This window comes from Crinia signifera, chromosome 7 (genome assembly GCF_055691185.1).
Source record: "Crinia signifera chromosome 7, ASM5569118v1, whole genome shotgun sequence".
NCBI classification, from domain to species: domain Eukaryota; kingdom Metazoa; phylum Chordata; class Amphibia; order Anura; family Myobatrachidae; genus Crinia; species Crinia signifera.
The window spans coordinates 136,150,174-136,166,207 of record NC_139223.1 but is presented as its reverse complement, the minus strand read 5'-3'; the positions used below and the strand labels follow the sequence as shown (position 1 = coordinate 136,166,207).

Here is a 16,034-nt window from a genome sequence, read left to right as displayed (position 1 = left end):
CCCTCACAGGTGTCATTAAGATATTTGGGTATATGTAGGGGAGCTTATGATTAAAATTGAGGACACCTGTGTGAAAATTAACCATTTCTGCATTTGACCAAAGTTGCTTTAGGGTCAATTCGCCCATCAGGACCTGGTCTGCCTCATTGGCGATTTTTAGACACTTTTGAAATGCGAATTCCATTTGCGCATTCCATTAAATAAGCAATTTGTATACTTTTCTATGAGAAAACATCTGGATGCAAATTTATACCGGCAAGTGAAAAAGTGCGAGTTACCGCACAAAATGTGCGATTTACGCGACTTAGCGTAAGTAATAGTAATAGTAACCTTACTATTAAGTAAGCGATTTCGCCAAAATGTGCGAAAACGCTATTTTGTTGCTTAAAAATGCACAAATATAACTAGCTCATTCTATTAAATGTCACCCTCTGTTTCTGGAATTCCCTCTTAATGTATGATTACCATCACCTGTGTTGGAGCGCCTTTCTTATCAATTAACCTGTTTAACACAGGTGATGGCAATCATACATTACCAGGGAAGTCCAGAAAAATAGCATTGTGTCCCTCCTGGAGAGGGTCATGGTGGGAGGTATGTACTGTATATCACCTGTTATTCCCAATTGTTGAATGCCTCCACCATAATGTTAGAATGTGTGTGCACTCATACTCAATGCCAGCAATGAAATCAGGTGTGGTGTTGTTCCTTGGTCATCTGTTTCCCAGATCGTCAATCTTTTTTCCAGCTCATCAATCAAGGCAAATTGAACTACGGGTTTTTTCTTAAATTTCTAAGTGAAATTTCCCAAAAATGGCTTCAAGGTGCACCGGGTCCAGAAGTACCTTGTTGCTGAATTTGGCGACTCTGTGTGTCCGCAATGCGACAGACAGACACACACACACACACACGTACTCTTCAACTTATTATATAGATTGCAGACTCTCAGTCAGGGGCACTTCTAAAGATGAGGAGGCCCATGTGCAAACTCTGCCTGGGCTCCCTCCTCTCTAGCCAGCACCGATGCAGAGTCTGGGCCCAATGGTCACTAGGGAATCCTAGCACTGTCCCATAGTCTGCTGTGCGAAAATAGTACGGTGGCTATTTCCCCAGTGATTTTCTTACAAGAAACACTATTAAAATTGCTTCTGCACCATTTTCCTCGTGATTTCTGCAGTGCTGCCGCTGCAGCACTGCATCCATTAATAATATGCCGATGCCCTCAGTTCATATTACGTTAAAATGATATATCAGTAAGGAGGTTTACTGAAAGGGAGATACAAAAATTTCCTTCTAGAGCTGATGATTCTTCCTTTTCAGAAGATTTAATTGCTTAACAATTCCATAATCTTTATAGACATCTATTTGACCTACAGTAGATTCTGGGCCGCCCCTAATCCTATGGGTCCCATAGCAATGGCATTCACTGTACCTACTATAGCTACGTCAATGTCAGGCATAACCGTTTACCGTAGTCACTGAATTAATTAGTAATGTCATTGACACTGATTTCTAGCAAATTGATTGGTGCATATACAATTAATAATTAAAGAATTGTTTTGCAAAAAACTTATGACATCAAACAGGAAGAAAATAACTCGCATTTACTTTGTGCAAATGATGTTGACAATTAGATTTCAAATTTGCAGGTGTGATTTTGCATAACAAATCATTTTCTCGTGTTGTTTTGTTATTGTAGAAAATTGGTATTAATAAATAATTTTGCATTCAGGTAACATAAGAAATAACAGTAACAATAATTAGTTCAATAATTTGTAATAAGAAAACATAATTATAGTAATAAAGCATGCCTTGCTGTTCACTAGATAATGAAAGTCAGTTCTGAAGTCTGCACCCTTTATGAACACCATGTGCCTAATCTTGTATTATGTTTACACAGTTATGTACAGTAGCTCTTCAATGACATCTCACATAATTATAAGATAGAGGGGGGATACTCTAACATCCGCGCCCCCTTACCCCCGCCCATCGCCGGCTACAGCAAACATAATTATCGCATATGCTGTAACATATGTGATAATTATCACAAAAGACAGCTCTTGCATTAAGAGCTGTCTTTTGCGTTGACCCGGCGATGAGTGCCTGGTCCCGGCGGCTCCCCCCTCCCTCTCTAACCCGGCTGGCCGGCTGCTGCAGGGGGGGCTGGCTCTCCTCCTCCCTGCACCCGGAAGAGGAAGTAAAGCGCAGGGAGGAGGAGGTCACAGGTCCGGGCAGCACAGCTCTGTGCTGCCCAGACACAGGTGATGGGGGGGTTTGTGCGGGGCAGCATGGGTCGGCGGTAGGTCGATGCGGGGCGGCGGTGGGTTTACGTTAGAAGCCCATAGGCTTCTATGGGGCACTGACAGATTTTTATGGTGATGCCCCCCGCCACGGTAACCCGGCAGGGGATGCTTAGAGCATCCCTAAATGCGGTTAAAACCCGATAACGTGGTTTTTACCGCATTTTTAGTTTAGAGAATCTCCCCCAGAATCCCTTTTACACTACTGAAACAACACAGGTTATTGCCTTGTTAATCTAGGTCAGGTATGTCCAGACTATGGCCCTCCAGCTGTTGTGAAACTACAATACCGCTAATCCAACCCGGCTAGCTACCTTGGTTGGTCTAAGAACATCCCGTGTCCAGCCCGATTTGCTTAAAAGTACTCAATACCCTATAAGCTGGATCCTGCCATAGATGAAATGTTATGACTTTAATGTGTTTCTTGTATTCACAGGTAACTCAAAGTAAAGAAGGAATTTTAAACAAAGCCAAGATAACAGACAGAGGAAAGAAATTACGGTAATGCTCACTTTCTATAGACCGTTATGTAGATCATTTATGCACAAATTCAGAAGATTCTGCCCTTCGTTACCAGAGTGTTAAAATGTGGAGCTGCTCCCAAAGGACAAATAGAATTTACTTAGTTGGTTTTACAGTGTACTGCCATCTAGTGTTTCTTATTCAGAATACATGTAATGCCTACAAATAAGAATGACATTTGGTTAAAACTTAACTGTGAAAAACTAATTTTTTTAAATTCTTTATGTTAAAGTGGTTAACCAACACAGTAATAAACATAGAAACAAAAGAGCTGCAAATGCCCAATAAAGACCATATTTTTTAAAGTACATTAGCAAGCAAAAGAAAAACAGGAAATGACAAGTGGATAATGGAAGGTTTAAAAGAAAGTATAGAAGGGGAAGAAAAGCGAAGGAGGGGGACCACAAAACAGTATTGAAAGAGTAGGTATACAATAAACAGCAAAATGAAAGTGGAATCATAGAAGTGATAGGAGATTAGCAGTCAATACCCCTGGGTCCACTTTTTTGAGAATTTTTTTTTGAGGGTTGGGGTAGCACAAGAATGTCCATGTATCTTTTGGTGCCAGTCTTACTAGGCTTGAGTTCAATGGGCCATGAATTAAGTCCAAGAAATCTTGTCAAGCAGGTCCTCCATATATATGGATCATCAAATTCCTGCAGCCACACCCACACCAACAGTTGGGTGAAGAGGATAGGAACATTTTATTAAGTCTCTCAGGAGTATAATACCAGCGATAACACATTTTATATGTACCGTTGTCTCTTTACTTTTGCTTGCAATAGAACTATTGGCTATGACCACCCTCATGTCATCCCAGGCCTCCTCATCCAGAGGAGATCCCAAATCTCGCTCCCAAGCAATTTCATGGGGTCTCAATGAGGATAGGCTAGTATCAAGAAGGAGGGCATAAATCTAGGAGATCAAGCCCTTATATAAGGGAAAAATATATTGGTTTATGTTTTTTTCATGTTGCAATGTCAGCAAGATTTTCATCATCATGTATAATAATAATTAGGTAATCAAAATTAAAACATTAATTTATGTTAGGGTGCAGATACACAGGGGGGACACAGAGTAGTAATGTACATTAGAAGCATTTATAAATTGCATGTACATTGAAAAGTATAGAACTAAAAAATTTAATTTCCCCTGCATGCTGGTACTTGGAGAACTACAAGTATCAGCAGGTGGGACATTAAAGTGCCCTCTGGTACCTATAGTCCCACCTTTAAGTAAATATTACAATAAAGGCAATACACAAGCACTGTTACAGTACAACTTTAATAACGCATTCTTGCACACTCACATACATACATTCACACTCAAATTTACTTGTAGGAGCTTGTAGTGTCCAGTCCGGGGGACATAAATACATACATGAATGGAAACCCCCCCATGAAAATCCTGTGTTTGCCCCTGCTTGGGATGCATACATGGAAGGAAGAGGACATTTGTATAGGACAGATAATACCATCTTGTCTACTTAAGCTGGTTGGCTCCTACTTTCTGGTGCATATTATTTAAACACACTTTATTGCCTCAAGACCCAACTGCTCTTCACATGTAAGCAAGCGTTATTAGAGTAAAATATGTCATATTGACTGTTTTGGTGGGAACACAACTATTTTTGCAGGAAATCTGTTCCTTCAAACGGGGCATTGGTTGGTAAAGGGGCTGGTAAACTCCTCTTACCAGGATCCTCTTAGGAAAAGATGTTTGGTCCATGGGCCCAGTATTCAAATCCACAAGTACTATGTGCCTAATTTCCAAATGTATATGGACCTAAAATCAGAGCTTACAGTGTCCATGGGCCATGGTTACAGAAGTCCAAAGGCCTTATGCCAGAATGTAGTATGTCCACAGGCCTAGCAACCAAAATTACAGGTTCCCCATCCTAATGCCAAACTCCCTGGTGGTCTAGATGGAATACAGATAGTCATAAGGGCCATGGGGCACCTATTTCAGGTGCATATGGGAGCTTTGTAAGACTATTTTGCTCTAAACCATTGCAGTCCTCAGACGCCTTCTTCTATTCAGGAAATAGCCAGCACCCTCAAGATTCAGTCACCATCTCTGGGCTTTCTCCTGCTGAGCTTACAGCTCTTGAGCTTGCTGCCTCCTTGCTTGATCCACGTGTCTTCTGTTCTTCCAAACCCCATGATCTTTTTCTTCTATAGAGCTTTTCTTACATAAGTTGTCACCATCAGACTGGGGCTGTAATTTGGCAACCCTTAATTTGCCCACCACAGTGTCTCTAGATTGGTTTCTTTTTACCAAGCTGCAATCATCTTTCTAGAAGCTGCAATTTAAAAAAAGTGGTTGGAATTTCAGTCTTTTCAGATTCAAGTTTGCCAGAGTCGGGATTGGGTGCCAAGGTCTGATCAACAGCTGTGAGAACGAGGTGTGACTGCATGTGTGACATCTTGTTGTTAGTGACTCTGCGTGGGTTAGAGTCTGAGTGCAACTCTACATGTCTGATAACCTGCTGTGACTGTGACTCTGTGGGGTATATTTACTAAGATGGTAGTTCTTTTTCACATGGAATGTTGCTGTGGGCAACCAATCAGAATCTACTTCTTATTTAGCACCTACTAGATGATAAAAGAAAGTATCTGATTGGTCTCCCATAACAACATACCATATGAAACAGAACTCCCATCTTAGTAAATGTCCCCCTGTATGTCTGAGAACCTGCTATGACTTTGACTCTGCATGTTTGGGAGCCTGCTATGTGATGTGTAGGTCACCATGAAACTTCACACCTCACGTATCTCCCATATGGATCCCCTCTCTGGCATTTCTTGGGCAAATATAAATATGGCAAGAAAGGTGGGATGCTAAAGCTTGAAGTAGAAAACAAAATCTGAGACCAAGAGACCATAAAACAGAATAAATAAATAAAAATATTATTAATAATAATAATAATAATAATAATAATAATAATAATAATAATGATGGGGCATTAAGTAGAAAGTAGCTGGGGGCTTCAAGTGTGATGAGAGTTCTATTGAAATTGAGATGTTGCCCTTAGCAACCAACAGATTCTACCTCTTATTTTTTTAGCACCTTCTAGAAGATAATAGATACAGATGGAGCCGGCCTCTTCTAGCGTGGGTCTGGCGGTCAGATCGCCAACCGCCAGCCCCCACCAGCTGCTGGAAGGGGTCGCGCGCATGAGATGTGCGCACATCCCCTTCTGACGGAGCTCACTGGTCCCCACCACCTCACCGCCGGTCCCCGGAGCTTAGCCCCACCTCCCCGCTCCACCCCCCCTAACCCTGCTTGTCTCTCTGAAGCAAAGACGGGCAGGGTTCGTGCCCTCCGCGGCCTGGTAACTGGGACGCCCGTGCGTGTGGGACGCTCGTGGAGCGCCATCTCGCCAGCAGGGGCAATCTGGCAAGCCCCCGCGCTGGCTAAGAGGCGCTCCATCTGTTGGATCTGATTGGTTGCTATGGGCAACATCCCATTTTCAATAGAACTCCCATCAAATTTACCTCTTTAAGTCCCATAATTATATTTCTCCACATGTAAGTTCATCTGTCATATTGTTTCCAAGTCTCCTGTCGTCTGTAGTTCCCTATATAATTATAAGTTCCTGTATGGCCTCCGTTACACTACAGAAAGTACTATTCATTTATTAAGCCAACATTTAGACTAAATAAAATATTGTATTTGAAATGTTCATTTTATATCAAATTCATATAAAAAAAAACACAAATCTAGTGCTGTCAAAACACATGTAATTACTGTTATGTATTTTAATTTATAACTAATACAAATCTATGTATTCATTTTTATTTAAAATATGCTTTCAATATACATGATGGACCATGCACCTTGGGACTTATATAGCAGGGGTTGCATTTAACGGACAAAAAAAGACCACATTTGCATAATGTTTGCATAATGACTCAATTTCACAATATTAGATGCAATGACATAATATTTTTGATATCATAATGCTGGGTCATAAATTGATTCGGTCTCATTATGCAAAATTATGCAAATTGTGTCATTTTTGCACAATATTCATTCCATAGCCTGGTTCATGAGGAAATGACCCTCATCACAGAGGGCAGTAATATAAAATACCTGAAATAAATGAGTTCATAATACCAGTAAGAGGAGAATTAAGTGTGAATACGTTACCTTTCAGCCTCTAAATGATGCGTTAGTTTCCTTTGTGTATTTGCTCTGTGAGATCTCAGTGCGATTATCTGACGAGTACATGTAATATAGAAAAACACATCAGTCTAGTAACCATTTGTCAATGTGGATCACTTCTATGAGGTTCATTTAGAGGAAGACATAAAGGCACCCTTGATGTACATAGAAAAAGATGCATGCAAAATAAATGTACTTATATATAGTCCGTATACAGAGTCTGCCTCCAAAAGAGTCAGTGATTTATCTATAATGGGTGTAGGGTGTGCGTGGTACAAGAGCCCCTGTGTCAAGGCGGGCACCACACTGTACTAACTGCGCACAGAACAGACTGTACTGTGGTGCCTATAACATTATATTTCTAAAAACAATATTTGCGAATAACAATAAAGTGACCACAAGTAATTTGTCATCTACAGTAGGCGCTGAGTTACAGAAGATAGCCAGGATGGGATGGTATCGGGATCCTGGCACTTGGGATGCTGTTGGTCAGAAGGCATCCTGATGGTCAAGATCCCAACACCTTTCAGTCTTGTAGCCGAAACCTCACCCTAACCTTTCCTGCCCCCCTCCCCCACACAGGCTCACCTTTATGCCCCCACCTGCAGCCTAATCCTAACTGTACTTAGTGCCTAACCCAATCCCTCCCTTCTAAGCGCCATACCCTAAACCTCACCTTTCACAGCCTAACTGTAACATTCATCCCTGCACCCTAACCCTCCCCAGCATATTTAGCAGGATGCCAATAGTCGAGATTCTGGCGCTGCCATTGTGAGAGATGATGGGGTCTGTGTTCCAGATGCTGGCATCCCAACCGCCGTGATCCTGCCAGAATTGTGTACTGTATGGTGTACACCACACAGCAGGGCCCCCCCCTTCATAGAAAGCCATGTGGCAATGCCAACAATTAATAGGATGCCACATATAATCTGTATATTGCTTTGAGACTTTAGGGGGTCAGTTTACTAACATGGGATGTTGTCCATAGCAATCAATCAGATTCTACTTATTATACCCCTTTCACATTGCAAATGCCGGGTCGCAACCTGAATTTGGACACAGGTCCGTCCCGGGAGCGACCCAGCATTTGTGAGGTAAACTCCCACAGCAACCCAGCAATAACCCAGTTCGCTGAAGTCATCAGGAGGTCAGGGCAGAGCGGTGGCACGTCATCTGGGGGCGGGGGAGGAGGAAACGCTTGGAGTTGATGCTGCCTCCCCCTATAATGGGAATGGGACCCAGGCCGCTTTTTTTTTTTACCCAGGTCGGATTGCCGGTTTGCTGGATCCGGGATTTCTCATAAGGAGCTTTCACACTGCACAGTGACCGGGCCAACCTGGCAACAACCCGGGTCTCACACAGGTTATTTTTACAATGTGAAAGGGGTATTATTAAATTATTTATTTAGCATTTTCTAGAACTCCCATCTTAGTAAATTAAATTCACCCCTAGGTGTCATTGCTTGCAGTTGACTTTTTCTTATGTTTAGTACTGTTATATTTTATATTAAATAATTTAAGAGTGGATGTCCTGTTATGCTTAAATATATTGACTTAACTATGTTATTTGTTTATTGTACCCTGTATGTACAGATGTATGCTGCTCAATCTCCACTGTACCAATTTACACATGTACTGTAGTCATAAATAGTTTTACTATTTGCCATCACTTATTGAAGATTTGTCTGAGGCAGGCGAAACCAAATTCCCGATAAGTGCCCTTTTTTCTGCAAAATGTGCTGCGAGCATACATAGGTTGGCAGTTTCTTGCAGATCCTATTTATTTTTGTGGGATAGGGCAAAAATGGGAAGTCTATTTGTATACATTAAAAAAATGGTGCTAAAACATGAAAACATGCACACATCTTTACAATGATTTCTTACAATTAAAAGGTCAATATATCCCTTTGCGCAAAGTACTTTCCAACTGTGAAATCTCAATATTTATTTTCATTCCTAGCAAAAATTGGAGTACATCGTACGTTGTGCTTTCGGATCGGAAGCTAGAGTTCTACAAGGATGCCAAGGAGATGACACCAAACGTGGTGAGTGCACTGGGACATTTTGCAGCCACTCTTAAATAGCCAAGTCCAGGAATCTGGGTGGAGCATAGAAGGATAATTATTCATCATTCTTCAATAAGACTTTGATCAGATAAAAGGCAACAGTCATTAAGTCATTGTCTCCCCATCCGCGATGCATTATTGGCATAATTGTAGCAGAAAAGCAATCTTAATGTGAAAACATTTAAAGTCCGCAGTGGTGTTTTATCTAGCGTGTAATGTGACACCTGCCCTATCAAGGAGACCGGGCAGAATATTTCTTTTGATTCCATCTAATGTGGTTAATGCAATTTCTGGAGCAAGCACTTGCTATAAATTCCACTTTGTACTCCATTTCTATCGTGCCTGGAGGAAAGGCCATTGATCTTCACTTTCAGAGATGTGACAGATAAGTTGTTGAGACAAATCTGGCATGTATTCTTATAGCCTTAGATATTATGCTGTTAAAGTTTACAAACCTCTGTGTGGCATTAAAGGGAGAACAAGTCAGCGAGAGCATGATAGCACGGGAAACGCAGAGACACATTTGACAAGAGTCCTGTTGTGAAGGACACCCAGGGCTGGAGATGACCTGCCATACCTTATTGGAATGATGGCTGCCCGAGAAGGTGATTTTCAAGCCAGAGTCACTTAGAATAAGCCATTTCCTTTTTTGGCAGGTGACAAAGATCGGTTTAGTCCTCGCTGCCATGAGTATCTGTCATAACATATCTCTTACCAATAAATGCAGAAATCTGAGGAACAAATGCAGGAGAGAAAGTGATATTTTATTTGTCAGCGACTCAGGCATGGAGAGAACAACGTGTTTCTAGAGCATAGCATCTTAGAAATGAACATCAGGACGATACTTACAGTACAGTTCCTGATGGCTGCAAACAGGGTTAAATACAGAAACTTCATTCATTGAAGAACTGTGAATGTTCAGAAATTAAGGGAGCAAATGAAATGGGGATATTGGGGGTTAATGAGGTCTGGTTGCTGCACCATCCTGGACTGTAAAATACCGATGATCAATTCTTTGTGCTTGTGCAGGACCCGTTCTGTATGTGCGCTAATGGGCCCTGTGATGTGACAGGCAGTCTGGAATCAGACTGTCAGAGGTGGCAATGGCTTCTGTTGCTGCCATTTATGTGAGGGGAATAGGCTCCGCTGTTGCACACAGATTTCCTGGTATCTGTAACAGGAAGCTTCTACATCTCCATGGGTCCGAGTCCGCGCAGCAGCCAGAGGTGGGGTGCGTTGTGAGTGCGGCTAATTGCCGCACCCACATTGTGACACCACTGACGCCCAGCAAAGCTGCCGCCCCTAGGCATAGGCTGCCGCCCCAAGGCAATTGCCTAGTATGCTTATGCCTAGGGCCGGCCCTGTTGACACATGAAAAAGGCTGACATGGCGTTAGGTCGATAGGGTCACTAGGTGGACATTGGGAAGGTCAACAGTCAAATGGTTGACATGGGTATTTCACTTCTTTTGGAGCCGACATGTGCCAGCAGGCGGTAATTCATGCCCTACCATCCACTAGAATAGAGTAGTGCGCAGCGAGTCATGCGAAGGGACGCAGTGCACATTGTGACCATGTCACCATTCAGGACAAAAAAACTTGAAAAACCCATGTCAACCTTTTGACTGTCGACCTTCCCAATGTCATACTAATGCATTTGTCAACCTAATGACCCTGTCGACCTAGAGCCATGTCAACCTTTTTTTAATTTGTCAGCCTAAGGCCTGACGACATTCATTTGGTGATGTCAGCTGCCCACCCCCGGCGCCCACGTCACCAGGCAATATTCATAGGAACGCCCAGCATTTTCATTGGACCGCCCATGAAATGCTGGCCGTTCCCATGGTTAATTGCCACGAGTGCAGGGGGGCGGACAGCTGTGGTCAGAGGATGTCAGCTGCCTACCCACTTCCTGCACAGGGTGCTCATAGATGTGAGACACCAGAGAGGTGTCTCACATCTGCCAACGCTGTTGAAATCATTCGATGGTCGGCAACCATCGAAGGATTTCGTCCCTGCACACAAGCTGTGAATGGATGTTTATGTAAAACATCCATTCTCACGTGCAGAGTAGAGATGGGCCCCCTCATAGCATCTGCATCCCTTGCACCTATGGTAGTTACGCCCTTGCAGAAGCCTATTTACACCAGATGCCTTCTGCTGCATTAGCATATTAGGTGTATGATACCTCATAGCTGCTTCCCTGCAACTATGCAATACCGTACCACTCTAATGGTGTGTGCACATGGTGAGATTCCCTTGATATTCTACTTTAAGCAAAACAGCAGTTTTGAGCGGCTTTCAGCTCAAAGCCGCCCAGTGCGTATGCCCCTGCAATGAGCGGTGAGCGCTGCTGCGCGCTCCTGCATCATCTCTGGGAAAGCCGCTCATCTGCTGGTAATACCAGCAGATGAGCTGCTTTGAGGACGGCTTTGCATAGCTCTGCGCTTTGCAAAGCCGTCCTCTCCCCTCCGTCAGCGCCGGGCAGGGGGAAAGTCGCTCAGTGTGTATGCACTTAGCGGCTTTCCCTCAGCGATGAACGCTATCATTGCTGTCCATACACACTGGGCATAGTCGCCTAGTGTGTATGGACAGGGCCGTAACTAGGGGGGGGTGGGGCGCGCTGGGGGGTCACACGCACCAGGCGCTGGAGGGGGGGGCGCTGTCAGGTCCGGGGACAGCCAGCGGAGGTCCGGTGACAGGCAGCGGGGTTCCGGGTAGCCGCTGTAGCGGCACCTTGACTCCGTTTGTCTCTACTCTCTACTACTAGCGCGGCAGCGGGAAGCGCTGGTGATGACTTTGAAAAGACTTGCCGGACACTGATTGGCAAGTCTTTTCAAAGTCATCACCAGCGCTTCCCGCCGCCTCGCTAGTAGGAGAGAGTAGAGATGGACGGAGTCAAGCTGCCGCTACAGCGGCTACCTGGAACCCCGCTGCCTGTCACCGGACCCCCGCTGGCTGCACACAGGAGGTATGTATGTTGTCAGCGGGGAGGGGCACCAAATGACTACCTTGGCCCGGGCGCCGGAAACCCTAGTTTCGGCCCTGGTATGGACCTTAAGATTCGAGTGCTATGCAATCTTTGCTATCTATTTATTATTTACATACAATTCATACAATCTACATTCGTTTTGCACTATATAGTCATTGCTGCCCTATCTATCTGGGTTTTGAGCGCGCATCAGGATCGCAAGGTAACAAACCTGTGCGATTTGCATATGATCTGCGGATAATTATAGTCAAAATCTCATGTCAAATCTCACCGTGTGTACACAGCATAAGTCAGGCAGAGAGCAACATAAAATTTGTTTAATTTGTCTAATTTTCGAAAACAAAATAAAAAAAAAAAAAACAAGAGAAATGCCTACTGGAGAGAAGCTATGCCCTATTTTAGAAGTTTGTATTATTGTGTTTTCTAATTAATTAGAACCATAAAGCATAAATCATTGAAATGTGAATAGTTGAACGACCTTTGACTTAATCCTGTAATGCTGCATTGTCTGGCAGCAATTTATTTTGCTTTATAAAACTTTGGATATTTTTTTAGCTAACTTGACAAACTTTTACTCAATTGTAGCTACTGTACTTGTTATAGACTAAACTGGCAGCCGAGTATTGTTAAACACGAGATTATGACAGGACTGTGTTCTAAAGCCAAACATTGCTCACGTTTGAATAGAGATGTTTATTTAGGTCGCTGGGTGTAATGTAGTGCTCCCCTTGTATGTAATAACAATTGAACAATGATAATTTAACAATGGTAAAAATAAAAGCTTCATTAGAGATCATGTCTATGCCATCCACAGAGCAGTATTCAGGATAGTGGTTTGCTTGTTAAATATTTCCATGTTCTGCTTTCTGCAGATGAACTTTGTGACTTATATTTAAGTTGTCACTCTACCTAAAATTATATTAATATATTGAGGTGTTTTTTTTGTCGAACATATAATAGATTTATCAATAAATATGCAACTTTGCGCACCTATCAGGATACTTATAGGTATATTTACTGATAATTTACTGCAAGAAATCAATGTAATATGTTTACACAGTATAGAGTTCACCATGAGTTCCACCAGGATAATATTTTTTCTTTGAATAGTCCAATCTTCGCTATACAGTATTCATAAAAATCCAAATCAGGAATAAGAGCGAATAGGTCTCCTTTGTATTCACACAGTGGTACTGATTCTGGTTCATTCGCTAATAAGCGGTCTGTCACTGCTTAGGGCGGGATGTACTAAAGGGAAAATGCGTTAAAACGCCAGTGTTACCGCATTTTCCTATGTACTATTACCCGGCCACACGGATTTCGCCGGGCAGGGTATCGCCACCCAAAGGTGGCGATACCCTATAGAAGCCTATGGGCTTCTTTTTGCCGCCCGCCGCCTCGCCACAACCCCGCCGCCTCACCGACCCTCCCTTGGGCTTACCTTCTTGCAGGTCCTCCTGGACCCCGGAAGGTAAGCCCTTCCTCCCCCTAGCAACGCAGCCGGTCGTCCTTCCAGCTGCAGGGGGAGGAGGAGGCGCCGGGGACAGCCTGCTCAGCTGTCCCCGGCGTGTAGGCAGCAGGAGGCGGCAGGGAGGAGACAGAGACCCCCCGCAGACCACAGTACAGGTATCGCGGGGGTCTCCGTTACCACACCGCGATGCTAGCCGCATATGTTAGTACATATTCGCTGGCATCGCGGCGGACAGCCGGCAAAGGGCGGTGATGTATATTAATACATCCCGCCTTTAGTGAGTAGGCTCTCGCCTGCCGAACGTATACCCACCCCCAGCCGCTGAGTAAATATACGCTCTGCTATGCGACTGGATGTATATGCTCACACATGCATTTGCATTCGAACGGGCAAAAAATCATTCGATGGTCACCAACCATCAAATAGTTTTTGAACCATTCGCAAATAAAGTCAGTGTACACTTCCGAGAACGGCTTGGGCGCTGATGTCATGTTGCACGCCTGCATTTGCATGTGGACACCCGGCGTTTTTCTGGGCGCACCCACCATCTTTGTGGGCCCGTCCAGGAAACGCTGGGCGTCTACATGCACCATCCCCCTGTCTGCCCACTGCCTGTCCCCCTTTGTATGAACGCCTCGGTCGATGTTATAGTCGACAAAGGCGTTCGCACAGCTGCACTGCACATGCGTATATTTGCCGATACACAAGCACAGAGCCAAACAATCGGTTCCAGCAGCGGATTCGCTGCAGGCCAATTGAACCAGAATCAGGCCCTGTGTAAGGTCCCATTCATCAGTGGCGTAGCCACCGTGAGGCAGACCCCACGGCAGCTTGGAGGAGCGACTGCCAGCGGGGTCTGTGGTGGGCGCCAGCGTCTGCTACACAGGCTTAGCCTGTTTCGCCCCCCTTCTCTGAATGCTTCTGCCGACTTTACATCCATTTGCAGCCTGTGGGGAAACACCCACATCATTCGATGGTCGTCGACCATCGAATGATGTGGAACATGCACGTATATGTAAGGTTGTTCAGAGCAATCTTAGATGTGCGTTTACATTCTGAGGGAAGAGGGTGGGCATCTGGTGATGTCAGCTGTGCACCCCCCGCACCCGTGTCATTGGTCCATTAGCAGGAGAACGCTCATGAAACACTGGGCATTCCCATATGCTAATGAGCAGTGAATCCCTGCTTCTGGGGAAAACTTTCCAGGTTGCCAATCTGCCCTGTCTTACCGAGATTATGACAGTTGCACTATATGCATTCTTTTTTACATTTTCTGCGGCATATATGCGGTGGAGACTTCAGCTATTGTGTTTTTTGTTTTATTGTGATCTCAGTTATATGTATTATTGGTGTGGGAAGGGTATCCTACATTTGCCTAATTTCTCAGGCTTCCAGCAGAGAGTAACAAGATCCTTAAAACTAGGTTTGGTGAGCTAGACCCTCCCCCACCACCTGTCTTTATATCAATAACTGCTGCTCTCTAGTGATCACCTTTGGTCTCCAGAGAATAGTAACTCAGGGGTAGATTTATTAAGCTCGGTGAAGTGATAAAGTGTCTGGTTTTAATCACCGGTAAATCAGCTCCTTACTGTGAAGTTACAGGCTTGGTTTGAAAAATGACAGATAGGAGCTGATTGGCCGGTGATAAAAACAAGACACTTTATCACTTCACGAGCTTAATAAATCTACCCCATAGTAACATAATAGTTTAGGTTGGAAAAAGATGTATGTCCATCAAGTTCAACCTTTGACCTTGATCTCCTATTTGAAATATATACATTGCTATAACATTGAATAAATAGTGGTTATAGGTTGTAACCCTGAATGTTTTTAAATGTGTTCAATAATTCTGCCTTCACCACCTCTTCTGGAAGAGAGTTCCAAACCCTTACTGCCCTAACTGTAAAAAAAACCTATCCTTTCAAGGGTACAGAATTTCCCTTCTCTATTCTAAATGCATGTCCACGTGTCCTAGTCTCTGACCTCAAAGCCAAGAGGTTGAGTAATAGTGCCATACCCTCCAACATTTTAAGGGCAGAAATCTGTACAAATCCAGAAATGGACGTGGTCACATGTAAATGGGCGTGGCCACATGTAAATGGGGGCGTGGTCACAGGTAAATGGGGCGTGACCAAGGCACCTTTCAGAATTTGTGTGGGGGGTCATTTATGGGGGGATGGAGGTGGTGGGACTGATGGGCATATGAGTAAAAGCCTGAGAATCACTCTGTCCCCCGCTGAGCATGCACAAGATAATCCCCACCAGTACCTAACAGCTGCTGCTTACCTCCTTCGTCTGGTGCAAGGCTTGCGACATTGGAAACACCTGCTCCTGGTGTGTGAGGCGGGGAAGGATGCATCATCACCCTGTAATTCATAATTGCAGGGGCACAGTTCCGCACAGAAGATCCGATGAATAAATTGTACTGCCTGCCGATAATTAGTATGCACTGCTGCGCTGCAGCAGCCATATGCACTGCTGCGCTGCAGCAGCCATAGCGCTTCCAATCTACTCAGTTCAA

The 16,034-nt window shown here is 44.0% G+C and overlaps 1 protein-coding gene across 1 annotated transcript in view; it reads left to right on the top strand.

Moving 5' to 3' along the window:
• The window catches only part of ARHGAP15 (Rho GTPase activating protein 15), a 579,674-nt gene that overhangs the window by 108,740 nt on the left and 454,900 nt on the right, over positions 1 to 16,034 (top strand). Inside the window, exons 5-6 of the mRNA XM_083153856.1 lie at positions 2,735 to 2,799; positions 8,947 to 9,031. Coding sequence (XP_083009982.1) covers positions 2,735 to 2,799; positions 8,947 to 9,031 — 150 coding nt within the window. The remainder of the gene's footprint in view (positions 1 to 2,734; positions 2,800 to 8,946; positions 9,032 to 16,034) is intronic.